The sequence below is a fragment of the Rhinolophus sinicus genome, chromosome 2 (genome assembly GCF_057876585.1).
Source record: "Rhinolophus sinicus isolate RSI-liver-muscle chromosome 2, RSI-T2T, whole genome shotgun sequence".
In the NCBI taxonomy this organism is placed as follows: domain Eukaryota; kingdom Metazoa; phylum Chordata; class Mammalia; order Chiroptera; family Rhinolophidae; genus Rhinolophus; species Rhinolophus sinicus.
This window is the reverse complement of record NC_142502.1, coordinates 41,076,567-41,092,261: the sequence shown is the minus strand read 5'-3', so window position 1 is coordinate 41,092,261 and position 15,695 is coordinate 41,076,567. Positions and strand designations below refer to the sequence as shown.

The following is a 15,695-nucleotide window of genomic DNA, read 5'->3' as shown; positions in this document are numbered from 1 at the left end:
GAAGAGAAAAATTCTGATTTCTACTTTGTGAAAGAGAAAACTAAGACACAAACATTTAGATGAAAGCTGCAAATTCTGGAGACTCATCACTGTGACAAAGGCACATCCAGAGAAACAAACATGGTGGGTTATAAGTGGAGTAAAGTGCTTGACTCTTGGGATTCTGTTCTATTCATTGGGCATTCTTCCTATCCCTGATAGCAGCTTCATTAGTGTACCTAATCCTTGTTTTTTTGATACCCAAATGACCAAAATAAGCAAAACAAAATGCTGAAGCTACACAAAAAATCTCAAAGAGAAAAGACCAAACCAGTTTCTTCTTTCTTCCATCACACACTGCAATTACCGTAGTTTCATAAAGTCCCTTCGTTATGCCATGACCCCAAGCTAGGATCATAGGACAAGCTCTCTAAAGGCCCATTACTGCTCAGGTTTTAATACTAATGACAATCGCTTATTTTGTTTCCAGCAGTGTTCTAAGTTAAGCAAGTCCTTGAATAATGTGGTTTCATTAAATGTCGTTTCATCATAACATTGATGAGATGCTGTAGCAATTTAACTCTTGTTTATATCAAGTACTCTATGGTAATATTGTTTTCATTACATGTCGTTTTGCTTGAAGTTGCAGAGCCTACCGATGATAAGTGAGGACTCACTATACTTTTCATGTATTCATTCATCTAATCCAAACACCACCACCAAGAGGTAGATACTATTTTTAATGTTCATTTCGTGGAAGGAGAAACTGAGGCACGTGGAGGCTAAGTGATTCATCCAAAGCCACACTGCTAGTAAAAGGAAGAACCCAGACCCAAGCAACCAGGCTTCGGAGTTCATTATTGTAAACTGCAGTACCATTGATGGGAGAATCCAACTGAAGCTCTGAAGACCTCATCTCCCAAACTAGATAATCTTAGCATAAAATTCTACTTCTAGCTTTCTTTCAAATTCCAACATAAGAAAGCAACTCTCATTTCTACTTTAACCCATCATTATTCTGTATAGAAAAACAAAGTGTTTTCCTTGATTTCAATTATTTGCTTACTCTTGTAAAAACTAAAGTAATCCAATAAATAGATATGTTTCCTATATGAGTGTGTCTTTCCTAATTAGTGGACATCTCCCCTCCACTGCCAATTAGAATGTGCATTTCATGAGGATAGAAACAGTCTTGTTTGCCAAGGTAACCCAGTCCTCTCAATGCTAACTGTACATGGTAGGTATTAAATAAGTATTTGAGGATGAATGAATGAATGAAGTTCTTTAAGGCCTGGGTCATCATTTTGTTCAGGATTATACACATAAAAGATATAAAGAAAGTGATGCTTACTAAAATTGCATGAAAACAAGAACATAATTTTTGCCTTTTTCATTCTTTTATGCTTTTGCCTCCTCTATATTTTACTTCTAGCAAAACACTTTTAAAAGTATCTGCAGGTGATAAGGAGATAACTCTGTGGAGAGAGGGAATTTAAAGAAGTTCCTACCTTGCTGAAACAAATATGAAAATAAATTTAGTCCCTGCCACGCATAGGCTTTTAAGACAACAGAATATTTTCTCAGATTGTAGTTCCTGTGCCAAGTGTCTAATAACTTAATGCAAAGCACGTTTCTGAAGTATATTAGAAATGACTTCATGATTGATGCGATGCTGAAAAATAGTTATAAAGTAGCTAATATGCATATATCAGCTTAAATACATAGTTTAAAATTAGAGCTACTAATTTATTAAATTGAAATGCATTTATTTCATTCACTTTTTACATCATGAATACATTTTGTGTAACAAACACCACATAGACACTAGATACCTAAATCATTAATAATATTTAAATCCTGGTCAATTTTTTGACATTAATAAAGTTACTTCCGAGTGTGTTTTCATTTATAGCACAACTTTCTAGAGCTCTTTTAAAATCATAAACTTGTTTTCAACTAAAATCAGATATTCGTCCTCTTCCTATAAATTAATAAATTGATCATGAAAACAAAACAAAGACCTGTATTGTTTCCATAACGGCATGTTGTTTCCTGAGGAACCACAAGAGGGAGCACATGTTTGATTGAAGCCCTCCAGTGGCCAGCAGTAGTAAAGAGAGGGGAGCGGAAAATTAAAACCAGCATGGTGTTTTGGTTTTAAAATAAAGGTACACAGATAGTATTCAGCGTTGCAGATAATGTCCTTGTTTATATAAATACCATATTAAATTTACTGGTTAGGCTTAGTTTTACAGTATTTTTTTAAATAACACATTTTTGCCACTTGGAGTAACAAAAAGAAATTGTTTAGATAATTTATTTAAGAATCAGGCAGCCTTGCGATGCAAACATTTACTTACTTATTATTTCCCTGAAGTATAAACTGGACTAAATTGCTCACGGCCAGTGGAAAGGATGAGGAATTGGAAGGCCTGTGGGTCACTGACTTCATTTCCAGGGCCAAGATGTTTTAATTTTCTGTTCAACCCAAAACTCGGCACCAGGCCTTCTCAAATGTTCTTCTTTCTTCCTTTGTCTCCCTCTGTCTTCCACCGCTCAACTCTTATTTTAATCCTTTCCATTTTTCCTAGTTTGAAATTATTAAACTTATATGTTATCTGGGTCCAAGACACAGAGACATGGGTTCAAATCTCAGCTCTGTCAGTGTATCGCTATCCAAAAATATACCCCATATTAAATTTATTATATTTATAGTATGTACAATGCACTGTTTTCTTGGTTATTCAAATATATTGGTGGTAATAGATGAACAATTTACAGATCTCCATTTTATTTGTTAAAGGGTTCCAACATGCATCACAGAAAAATAAATCCTCATTTTTAATCTAAGGAGCATCATCTGCTTTTTCAAAGTAAGAAACGTTCTTAAGAATAGACATTATCTGAACAGAAAAATAAATTTTGTGCACACCATTTTCCATTTACTTTTACTCAATATTAAGTATGGTGTTAACTGTTGTCTCATTTCCCTGGAATGATTCCCTTATTAATCTCTTCCAGAAAATAGTTGTTTTCTTTCTGAGTTTTTAAAGCACTTTGCATATATGTGCTTTATATGCACTATAAGCAATTGCTTGTCATAGTGTAAACTAGTAGTTGTCCATACAATGATGCCACAACAAATAAAAGCTCTGCGATGAATGGGTAAATGAGTGAATAAGTGCAGAGTGAATAAATGAATGGTTAAAAAATAGTTCAAAATATTCCTTCCAACATTTTTGAAAATCACCTTTCTATATAAAGAGAAGGTGAAGCGAGGGGGAAAAAATCAGTAGCAAACTATTAAAACAATTTAACCTTCAGTAAACAAATATTTATTTTAAAAAAAAAAATCTGCATGCCAGACACTGTGCTAAGTTCTGAGTACCTTGCTCAATGAAAGTGAAAACGAAGGTTAGGAAGACGGGATGTACAAGGCATGTTCATAATAGCTGGTGTTCATCTTGCAGGAAGCACAGTTTGACTTACGGGAGAATGAAAGATTAAGCGGGAAAATGAGTTTCAGCAGGGCTATGAAGGGCTGAAATGTCAAGATAGATAAGAATTTATGTGGTTTGCAAAGGAAAGTTATTAAAGACCTTTGACTCTTCTAGATAAGAGACTAATGAGATACAATAACCAAATGCAATGCACAATCCTTTATTATATCAAAAAGCAAATAAACAGAGTTAGCAAGGACATTTGGAGAGATTTGAGTAGGCACTCTATGTAGATAGTATTATTGTATCAGTGTGAGATTTCTTGGATGTAATAATGGCATGTGGTAATGTCGGATAGTGTCATTATTCCTGGGACTTACATACTAATCCTAAATTTTTAAGGTGAAGTGATATATGTGCAACTCCAACATATATGTATATGTATGTCTATATAGAGAGGTACATACAGACATATAAATGATGGAGAGAGAAAGTAAATGTCACAAATTGTTAACAATTGGTGAATTTAGGTGAAGGTACAAAGTTATCTTTTCAATTTTAACAATAACGTTAGGGGAGAAAAGAAGAAAGATTCTCAAAATGTTTATATTGAGTTTGGGTATTTAATCATGTGGAGAAGAATTCTGAGACCACCTCACTTTTCATTCTTTTGTAATTTTTTTTTCCTGGATGCTCACAGACTTTTCCATTTATCCTTGATATTAAAGTATTTTGAAAAGATACCTTAGGTATGCATCTTATTTTTTCTATGGTTCTATGATCAAGCAGTTTGGGAAACTCTGGGTTGACAAGCTAAATTTCTTTGTTCTGGGACTTCTGAGACTGTAATGTGCTTTGTCAAATCAGGGTAGAGAGAATGTAATGTGAGGTCTTCAAATGCATTTAACTCCTGAAATCTCTGTTCTATGAAACACTTTGACTTATCAAAAAATTTATGTTATAGAACATAAGTCAGGAAATTTTGTTATACAGTATCCAGAATCTCATGACTTCTTTTTCATTCATTATATTCATCATTAAATGAAAAGAAACTTGGCATCTAGGAAGAAACATACGCACTGTCCTCCTCTCCATCCACTTGGATGAGTGTCCATTTCCCTCTCTTAACTTAGCACACACACCACAGGGCTGCTGACACACCAAACCTCTAAACACACTGCCAGTGTCTAGCCAATGTTCAGCCCCCACCCCTGGCTTTGCTGGAGGAAGGTGGGGGTCATCTCCTACACCTGTGGCATGCCTGCTTACAGTAAGAAAAAGAATTCAGTTCTTTGTAATTGTTATAGACTGAATGCTTGTTTCTCCCTCAAATTTGTTTGTTGAAGCCCTAATCCCCAATGTGATAGAATCAGAAGATGGGCCTTTGGGAGGTTATTAGGTTTATGTGAGGTCATGAGGGTGGAATCCTCATAATGAGATTAGCGCCGTTGTCTAAGAAGAGGAAGAGACCAGAGTGACACTTCAGTTTCTCTCTATCTATCTATCTACCTCTCTCTCACTCTCTCTTTCTCTCCCCTCCCCCTCCCCCCAAAAAAAACACATGGCAGCCATCTGCAAACCAGAAAGAAAGCCTTCATCAGACATTGAATCTGCTGGCACCTTGATCTTGGACTATCCAGCCTCCAGAACTGTGAGAAATACATGTTTGCTATTTTAAGCCACCCAGCCTTTGGTATTTTGTCATAGCAACCCAAACTGACAAGGACAGTGATGCTAAATTGTTTGTTTAACCAGAAGAATGTGTGAAAAACACAATCACAAGTTCGTATTTACTTCTTTCTATACGGTTAACTTCACCCAGTTTGCAACACAGTATCATCACCTGTCATCTTCTACCCTTACAACATGTACTGTGCTGCAAGCTGCTGTCCCACATGGATGTAGAAAAGGAATGGGTTACACTTGGATGCCTAGGGAAGGCTCAAATCACTGAGCCGGTGCCACACAGGAGACAGTGGCTGTCTGGCTTCCTGGTAGCTGTACTCTGCCTCGCTGACACAGGGGCACGCGCCAGTCACAGGTCCAAGCACCCTCCCACCTTCTTCCTTCTTCCTGACTAGTCCTGATCTAACATGGAAGTCAAAGTCAGCTCCAGCCACTTACTTAGTCCTATTCAGTTCACCTACATTTGCTCTGAAAGTAGGGGAATATTTACCCAGAGTCTTAAAAATACTCTGGTTCTCTATCTCTAATGTATGTTCTTGAATAGAAAGTAGGGAGATGCTAACTCAAATAATTGTTACTTAGCACTATCTTCATCTAGAAGGACAACATGGGACAAAAGTAAATAAAGATCAATTTAATTCAGCAGCCAAAAAAAAGAAAAAGAAAAAAATAACAGAATGGAATATGTCGTAAATACCAAAAAGGTAGCCATTTCACTGACTTCCACATGACTTATCAACTTCCCACTTATTTATTTAATATCTGGAATTGATTATTATAAAGTTACATTCAAAGGGCAATAATATGCATCATTTATTTGTTGTGCTGTCCTCCAAATAGCACAAAATACTCATACAGAAAAAAAAAATTTAATAGCTAAACAAGGTAAGCAAAACCAGAAAAGAAAATTTAGATGAGTCAATTTGTGGTGTTCACAGACAAGTAAGAAAACAACAAACAAACAAAAATCAGAATACAACCCCCTAAAGAGTACTATGGCTTCTAGAAATGCTAGTCATGGATTTTCAATAAGATAGTAGATTTCTCCATGAGCCAGTGCCTAAAGAAAAAGGGTTTTTTTGCCTGTGGATCTGTGTGAATACAGACACAAACACAGAAATAGGTACTATATAATATAAGGTTAATTTAACTTTATAGGATATTTAAAATGTATGAAATATAATTTATCAGTAGTTATGTTAAGAAAAGGCAGTCTATACCGTAACTCATGAAAAAAGCCACTTGCAATGATATTTGCAATTCATAGGCAATGATATTTGCAATTAAGCTGAACACAACTAAATTATGACTTTAATTAAAAGGCATTTTGTAAGATGGCACCAACATGTTTAAAATTTAATACATTTTATATGAGATACTAGAGTTATTAACATAAAAATTTCTTTCTGCAGCATGTGCATTTTTTTAAAAGCAAAATATTTTTAACCAACATAAAAATGCTTCCAGACTCCACAGAAGTTCATTGTCTAATAAATTCAAGGAGCAGTGTTTTCCAGCCATTCAATACTTGCCCCTACTTGGGATATACAATCGTGTTTATACTCATGATTAATAGTAATAGAGCTATCACACTCTTGTGGCCACGATGTCCACATTAATTTTAAATGAAGAATGAATGGATGGTTTAGGGGACTGATAATGAGACATACATCCTTTTGCCATTGGGCCAGTATCAGATTAGAATAAGTCAACAGATCTCAAAAAACTGGAGGGCAATAATGGTATCTCAGTCATCAGTGGAGAGTGAGTTTGGGTCTGAACCCTGTGCCAAGAAGACAGATAGAGGACCGCACTGCGAGTGATGCCCTTCTCCAATTTTGTCTACTCTACAAAAGTTTTATTACCTGGACACAACTAACCTGTCAAGGTGAGAAATTCTCTTTCTAAAACAAGTCTGAAACACAGAAAATCGGAGAACTGCATGGTCCAGACTTCAGAGGTTTAAGAAAGTGATGATGGCCTTGCTTATCTTTGCTCCTGCTGGAATACAGGGTAAAGAGATGAGTGTTTGAGCATCTATTTTCTTTATAACTATACTGGAAACTATGGAGATAGAGAAAAAGCATGAAACAAAAGTAATAAAAGTATGTTTCTTCTGCTCAAGGAGTTTATAATCTAGTTTGAGAAGTACAATTTACCTATGGTGAGAGAGTTACTCATAAATATAAATGAATCTTTGAATAGGTAAGTTCAATATGAAGGATACACACAAGGTCTACATGAACAGTCACACATCTTCCCTAAATAAGCTGCTGTTGTTCTTATTACGTTTTTCATTGCTTTCAGAATTAATTCATAAAACATGCAGAAATATTTATAAAGTTATAAAGTCCATGATATTGCTCAGGTGAATTGTCCAGGTTATTCAGAAGTTGCTTCAGATAATTCTGGCCATTTTCAAATATCAAAGCTGCTCTTAATAAACACATAATTGCCCCAGCTAAGGTCCTTTAACATAAAGTGGTATCTTTTCTATAAAGACAGTTCTACCATTTGTGTACTACTTTGAGCAATGGCAATCTATTACTTTGAAGGATAAACATTTACTTGTTTTGAAAAATTCTAGTATGTTTATTTAAAAATTAAATTATGCTACTACAGAGGCATATCTTATAGTCTCAAGAAGGGGCTTCATAGCAATCACAAAGTATTATTATAAAAGTCCTGCATATTCTATGGGACCTGCATGTTCACTGTAGTGGTCATTTATCATAGTAAATACTCTGCTCAAAATCAGCAGAAACAAGTCAAAAACAAATTTCTCATTCATTCTCCACACTGCTATGAAAGGTCACACCAGATCACTTTCTGCCTAAGACATTCTTCTGTAGATAAAATAAGGTCCAAATTCCTCCACCTGATATGCAAGGCCCTGAACAGTCTAACTCCCACTTTCCTTTCCAGGCTCATTTTCTGCTATTCCTCCCCTCTTTCATCCCTGCTACACACACACACACACACACACACACACACGCACACACACACACACACACGCACACACACACGCACACGCACACACACACGCACACACACCCCTGCGCTACCCTCCACTCTAGAAAACACCAGACGTAGTCACAGCTCGGTGCACTTACCTTACCAGAAATAATCGTTCCCACATTGCTACCTCGTAACACAAATTGGTACAGAACCCAGGTGCTCCCTGCTCTGTGAAACCTTCCTGACTACCTCTCAGAGACCTGGCCTCTGCCCTTTCCTGTCTCACAGCAAAACAGCTGTATTATAATCCCCCTGCCAACTGAGGTCAGGGACTGGGCCTGGCTGACTTGGCTGCTCTTCACCTAGCAAAGGCCTGGTGCATAGTAGGCACCTTGAACGTTTGTTGAAGAAATAAACAAAGGCATAAATAAATGATGTTGATTCCTAGGTGTATCACCCTGAATAGTGCTGATGGGCATTTTTGCCTCATGTCCTCAATGTAGTGATTTTTCAACTACCTTCAATGTATCATCACTTTCTCTTGAGAGAGTTTCACTGAGGATGAATGCAGAATTCCCTCTACTACTCTGGAGGTTTTTAAATGCAGAGTTGTCTAAAGTAAACTGATAATGTGCAATGCAGAATCTCTTCTGAAAAATTCAACTGCAGCTCAGTTCCAGTCCTCAGAGTCCTTTTTCCTTAAAGTGTACTTTAAGCAACAATGCAAATGCTTATAGAACACCAAACAATTAATATTAATGGTAACAACAATAATAATTTCCTTTAAAGTAATTGATTGAAGTCAAGAAATAGCTAAACCAGTTGACATGCAGTCATAATTTTATATTTTTCATCAGAAAAACAATTCACTACCAATGACAAATTACAGTAGGGCCACTAAATCTACTGTCATGCATCTAATGAAGACAGATTCTGTGGCTGCCACATATAATATGTAATATCCAAAAGGGCTGCTGTAATTCACAGCTAATTAGTGTCTTGTGTTATGAGAGGTGTCATGGCCCTAACTTTCTCTCCAGATCTACTCAGACCTCACAAGAGCCGACAGCCATGCGAGGATCACAACAAGCCAATTAGCACCCACCCAAACTTTGGTCTGCTGCTTCTGGAGCCCCTCCTCCCAACCTCCATAAATCATGCTCCCTCATGAAGCTTTTTTTCTGACAGCTGCAAGCCATTGCCGCCCAAGGAATAAAGACAATACTTCTAAGGAAAAGTCATGTGGGAAAAACAGAGATAGAAAAGGGATGTTATTTGCCTTCCTTCAGCAGCACAGCAGTCAGCAAAATTGAAGCTCATCAATTCTGACTGATTAAGGAGACAACCGCACTAAGAAATAAAGCCATGAGGGGTATATCTGAAGATCCTTAATGGTAATCAACTGTCAGCAATTGGGTTTTGTTTGTTTGTTTGTTTGTTTTAATGTAGATATACTGAAAACCTTTTTCTTTCCATTTTTCTCCTGGACAGCCCTCCTTCTGGCTAATAAGAAAAATTTCCTTTCAGTGGAACTTAATGGTCTGCATTTACTTTGTCCCCCAGTGAATACACAGAAATCAGATAATTTGTTTGAATGACTCTAAATTGTTTGACTTCATTAAAAAGGATCTATAATGGTATGCTGGTCTCCAAGTAGTGCCTACAAAGCTACTAAATCCATAAGTAAGTGCTAGAGTATTCTCTCAGCACATAACAGCCAATATCCTTGTAAATTTCTTCTAAGCCTGTAAAGCTGTTTTGTTCCATAATGTTCTACTTAGAGAGTTTTCAGAATAGTCATGGTAGCCTGGGCATTATTCAAAGATATGACTCAGGTAATTCTACTTAGTTTGTTTTCCTCATGGAAATATTACTCTTCTATATTTTAATGCTAATCTAAAACATTGAACCTCACTTTTGGCTAAATAACGACTATCTAATTTGATATGTAACTAGGTAGGGTGGAGATGAAACCACACAATTCTGGAATACCGTATTGATTTGGTGCCAGAATAGGCAGGAACTGAAGGATAAACCTTTTGAAAAACATGTCTCAACACCACTGCCCTTTAATCACTTCAGTTCCAATCCATGTGTCCTGATATCTCAGCCCATCAGGTGTAAGGAAGAAAAATGGGTACTACCGTGTTTCCCCGAAAATAAGACCTAGCCAGATCATCAGGTCTAATGTGTCTTTGGAGCAATAATTAATATAAGACCCGATATTATATTATATTATATTATATTATATCCGGTATTATATACATTATGTTATATTATATTATATTTTACCCGGTATAATATTTTATTATATTATACTCTGTATTATACCCAGAATTATATTATATTACATTATAACTATATTATATTATATTATATTATATTATATTATAACTATATTATATATTATATATATTATTATATATATAATATATAACTATATTATATGTATATTATTATAACTATATTATAACTATATAAGACCCAGTCTTATATTAAAATAAGACTGGGTCTTATATTAATTTTTGTTCCAAAAGACGCGTTAAAGCTGATAGTCTGGGTAGGTCTTATTTTTAGGGAAACACGGTAAAAACACACAGTCTGGCCTGAGTTCAGGTCAGGTCAAAGTTCCCAGTACATGTGGGCTCAGGGCCTGTTTTAGTATTGTGCCATGCAGACTGTCCTCACTTCCAGCTCAGTGAGCAGGCAGATACAATAAGGTGCACGGATGTCATGTTTAATAAACATTTACTGCAGGACAACAGGAATAAAGGAAGGCAAACTCTCTTCTCCCAAAAGGTTTACCTCTAGTTGCAGGAAAAAAAAAAAAAATGTGCTTAAAAAGGGACAATAACAAATGATTAGACAACACAGAGATCAGAGAAGGGCAGGAAGAAAGTCTAACATGAGAGACTGGAGTAGAGTCTTTAAGAAAGGACATTCTGCAGCATTGGATCATACACTGAGAAGCATAGAGTCATGCATGCCCCTGTCCCTCTTAAAGATAATACTCAAGTCCCCTGTGCTTCTTCTCTAGAGTAGTGTAAAGTAAATATGCACTTGACTCTTAGCTGGAAAACTACACTTGACAAAACATTACATGTCATGGAGTTAATTAAATGTATTTGCATTCGGCATTTCAACTCATTTTCTATTTACCAGGCAAAGACAAATGAAATGCAGAAAAGAACATGTATTATGGCAAGATCAAGTTTGACAACAGTGTAGCTTTTGCTTCTTGTTTATTATTTCCCATCAAGGATAGGATCCTTGATAATGCAAGTGAGAAAACACAGCCCATATGCTATTTTTATTTCTAGGGTGCATGTATTTGAAACTTTTATAGACTTCTAGGCATAGATAGAAATTTCTTGCTAATTTTTATATTACTCTGGAGTAGCTCAGTAGATACAATTTTGGTACTATTGTCAAGATAAGAAATAAGGCAAATTTAAAATTAACATGTCCATATTCACACAGTAGGTTCATGACTACAGACTCTCAAATCTGTACTTAAATCATACAAAACAATACCCATACCTGAAAGGGAGAACTCTCCTTTCTGGCTTTCACTTTCTCTGATTAGAAAGGCACCCGTCTGATTTCCTGAATATAATAGTTGTTTTTCTGCATCTGCTCTCTTGATTGTGCCAAAGAACCACCTAAAAAGAGAGAGATGTAAACTTTAATTAACCAATCAACATTCATTTTTTAAGGAGCAGGAAGTTTGGCAAGAAAACATTCTAACATCAAAAATGTTTTATATTCACTGGTGAAATCATTACATATATAAATAGTAGCATTTGACACTAAAGATAATTTTTCAGGATGTCTGTAACTTCCACGAGAAGTCTTAAAAAAAATCACAGAACAGAAATGTGGCTGCTGCCATCTCCACATCCCTTGTCACACTTGTATTCTGTCTGAGAAGTCCTATGTCCTTCTTCTGCCAAATCCAAAGCCTCTAGGATGGGTCCACCACATAAAGCTGCTGCATTTCATGCTCTAAAATTACTCATCATAACCATCTAACTGTTCACGGCCTCACCTAACACCTCCTAGGTCTTAAGAGGCAAACATTGCAATCGAAGGATTCATATATTTCACATTAAAGTGTGAACGATTAAAAATGTATTTCTCTGGATATTAATTCCCTTCTTCCCCACCTCCATCACTGCCCAACCCCATGATAATATGGATGATTTTTCATGCTTAGGGGTAACTTATTACTATAAAGGCAACTTGCACCAGTGGAAAGATTATGTGAAAAAGATACTTCTGCCAGGGAAGTATCTTCTTAGTGCCACCTCTACTTAGCTTTACCCCCTTATTCTTTCAGATAATAAATAAACATTCCAGAAACATAGGAATCAAATAGTGAACACACAGGTTTGCGAATGGGATTAACCAAACCCAACAAATGATTATGAACTTTAATGTCAGAGCCAGTCTAAGATGTATATCAAGTAAGTAGGCAACAATGGGATAAGGGGAAGATGAGAAAGCCCACTTTTCACTAATGACACCTCATTATCCAGTCATAAAGTTGATCTTTATCATTAAAGATTTTAGGTAAAACATTGATCTTTTCAAATCATCTTTAAAAATGTAAACTCTTCAAGAAAGGAAATGCTGGCTCAAGAGAAGAAATACAAGCTGGGTTAGGAATTGCAGGCTGGGAGAGGAAATACATGCCATGAAAAAAATGGCTCCAATTGGTTTGGCAGGCCATGTGCATTGGGGAATATGAGTAACACAGTTGGAAGGAGGAGGGAGAAGGAGTTGAAAAGAAAAAGAGACATTAAATATAAATATCACCTACTAACAAATGCAAGGTGTTTGTTTACCATTTCCCCAATCATCTAACTGCAGTTGCATATTAACTGTTATCAGTCAGGATATGCCAGGTTATGTTGGAGTAATGAATAACTGCGAAAACATCAGTGATTTAAGACAATTAAGATTTGTTTTTCGCTCAGCTCCATGTCCATTGAAGATCACCTTGGGTTCTGTTCTATATCCATCTCTGTGTCTACCAGAGAATTTCCCTCTCCATGCTTCCATGATTGCCAAGGCAGGACTGAAAACTATGGCAAATCTCTGGAGCTTCTATTTAAAGCCTCTACTCAGGAATGAACCCATTGGCAAGTAAGTCATGTTGTTATGCCTAAGTGCAAAGACAGGAGAGAGTACAATCCCACCATTTCCTCGAAGTCAGAGAACTAGAAATACTTGGGAGATTACACTAATGACTACCATATTGGTTAATATCAAGGGCCAAACTTATGTCCATAGACTACTGTTTATTCAACTGAAATTATGAAAGGCATGGAAACATTCTGAGGTAATCATGTAATGAATTTATAGAAAAATAGAAATGCAAGTTTTCTACCACAGCAAAATAAGTCAATAGAATATTGGAGCATAATAAAATATTTAGACAGACTCAAACATGTGAATTAGTGATGAAAGGATAAATTATTCAATAAATGATGCTGGTACTATTAATAATCTATATAAAAAATGAATTGATGCTACCTACAGCATACACAATAATTCTACATAAACACCTAATGAAAAATGCAAACTTTAAGACATTCTGAGGATATTGGAAAAGTTTTCTTAGACAAGACAAAAAGAAAATACATACAAACCACAATTATACCACAATTAAAAACTTCTGCAACAATAATATTGCCAAGAAATAAAATTAAAATACAAGCCACAGACCTGGAGAAAATATTTGCAAAGTATATAGCCAAGAATAGGATTAGTATTCAGATCGTATAGAGACCTGTAATCAATAAGAAAAAGACAACACAGTAGAAAAATTGGCATACGACATAATTAGACAGTTCACAGAAAAGGAAAACCCAGTAACTAATAAAAAATAAAGAAAAGAAGCACTGTTTCTATCTGTGCGGGTAATTAGGAATATTAGGTATATTAAATATAAAAACAAGAAAATACAATTTCACATTTTTCAGTCTGAACAAAATTAAACCTCACATTCTCAAAATTAAAAACTCTCATTAAAGTATTGGGGAAAATGTGAAACAAGAACCTTAATACAATACCAATGGCAATATAATTTGGCATAACTTATTCAGAGAGCAATTTCTCAATATCTTGTAAGGTGAATCTTTGTATACTACTTAATTTCACTTTTAGACTGTATGCTAAAGAAGATGTGCTATAAGAACAATCACTGAAGAATTTTAGCATTGAAAAATTGAAAATGACCAAATATCCATCATAGGATAATAGATAAACTTATTTATGAATATAAAATGGAATACTATGCATCAGTTAAAAATAAATTGTTGAAGGGCAAAATGTAGTTGAATGATATATACCATTATAATGAATTTATATCAAGTTTAAGCAAACCCATAAAAACACCATATATTTTCATGGATGCATGAATGCTTAGCGAAAGCTAAGTGAAATACTCAGGCATTTTTTTAGACTCCATTTCCAGAAACAGCAAGATTTCTTCACACAAATATTTCAAACAAAGAAGCAACAGAGATCAAATATATTGACAAATCCCATGCATTTTCCTGATTCCAAGTGCATTGAGTTTGCATCAAGACTAAAATGTTTGATGAAAATGTAAATATGTAAAACTTTACCAGAATAACAATTTATCTAGCAGATTAAATTCATAGAAGTATGATTATATCTCCTATATCTCATTAATCTCAAGAAAAAATATTCCATTATATAAGTTTTATGCACATACATTTGTATTTTGGATAATCAACTCTATAAATGATATATTTTCTCTGCCCAATTTTTTGTATAAGCAAGCAGTTTTTGTAAATCAAATGATTAAAGATATAGTAATTTTACTACATTTGTCAAGAAGACCTCTACAGTAATTTTTTAAAAATCCTTTCTGACTCACCAATTCTGAATTCTTATATAATAGATTGATACAATGAATTTACAAGGCAAATCACACCAGTACTGAATGCATAGTAACAATAAAATGCATGTAAATATGACTAGATGCATTAGCTCGGTAAATACCTGGAATTTAAGTTGGCTGAACTCCCATCAGGAAGTGAAGACTCCTAATAAAAAATTGTTTTCTGGATGTAGTGGCCTTCTAATGCAATCCTTCTACTCCAAGATGACATGACTGCCATAGATTGCAATCACAAGAGTAGGTGCTGCCGTAGGGACTAATTCTACTCTGTGGTTTTAGCCACTGGCAAAACTGTCCTTCTTGTCAATTCTGCCTTTTAGAGCCCCTGCTGTTCCCATTCAGGAAGGGCAGGCACATCCTAGCTCTGGTGGACCACCACAGCCGTTTTCAACGCTCTCTTTAACCTGTAGTTCGCGTGTGCAGTAAACAGTGAGTGCCGAAAAGGGATCAGGGTATCCTGGCAGGTAGAAAGCATCAGGGAGAGTCATGTCCATCTCTAATCCTTGAAGTGTGGTCCCTAGACCAGGAGCATCAGCGTCACATGGATACTTGTTAGAAATTAAAGGTCGGAGGCTTCACTCCATACCTACTGAGTCGGAAATTCGGGGGTTGGGGCCCTGCAATCTGGGTTTTAATAAATTCCCAGGTGAATCTGAAGCACACTAAAGTTTGAGAACTACTGATGTACAGAAATAGTC

The 15,695-nt window shown here is 35.7% G+C and overlaps 1 protein-coding gene across 2 annotated transcripts in view; it reads right to left on the bottom strand.

The window, feature by feature from the left end:
- The window catches only part of FRK (fyn related Src family tyrosine kinase), a 93,093-nt gene that overhangs the window by 31,811 nt on the left and 45,587 nt on the right, over nt 1-15,695 (bottom strand). For both annotated transcript variants that reach the window (XM_019741331.3, XM_019741332.3), the window contains exon 2: nt 11,604-11,725. In XM_019741331.3, the coding sequence (XP_019596890.2) occupies nt 11,604-11,725 (122 nt within the window). The remainder of the gene's footprint in view (nt 1-11,603; nt 11,726-15,695) is intronic.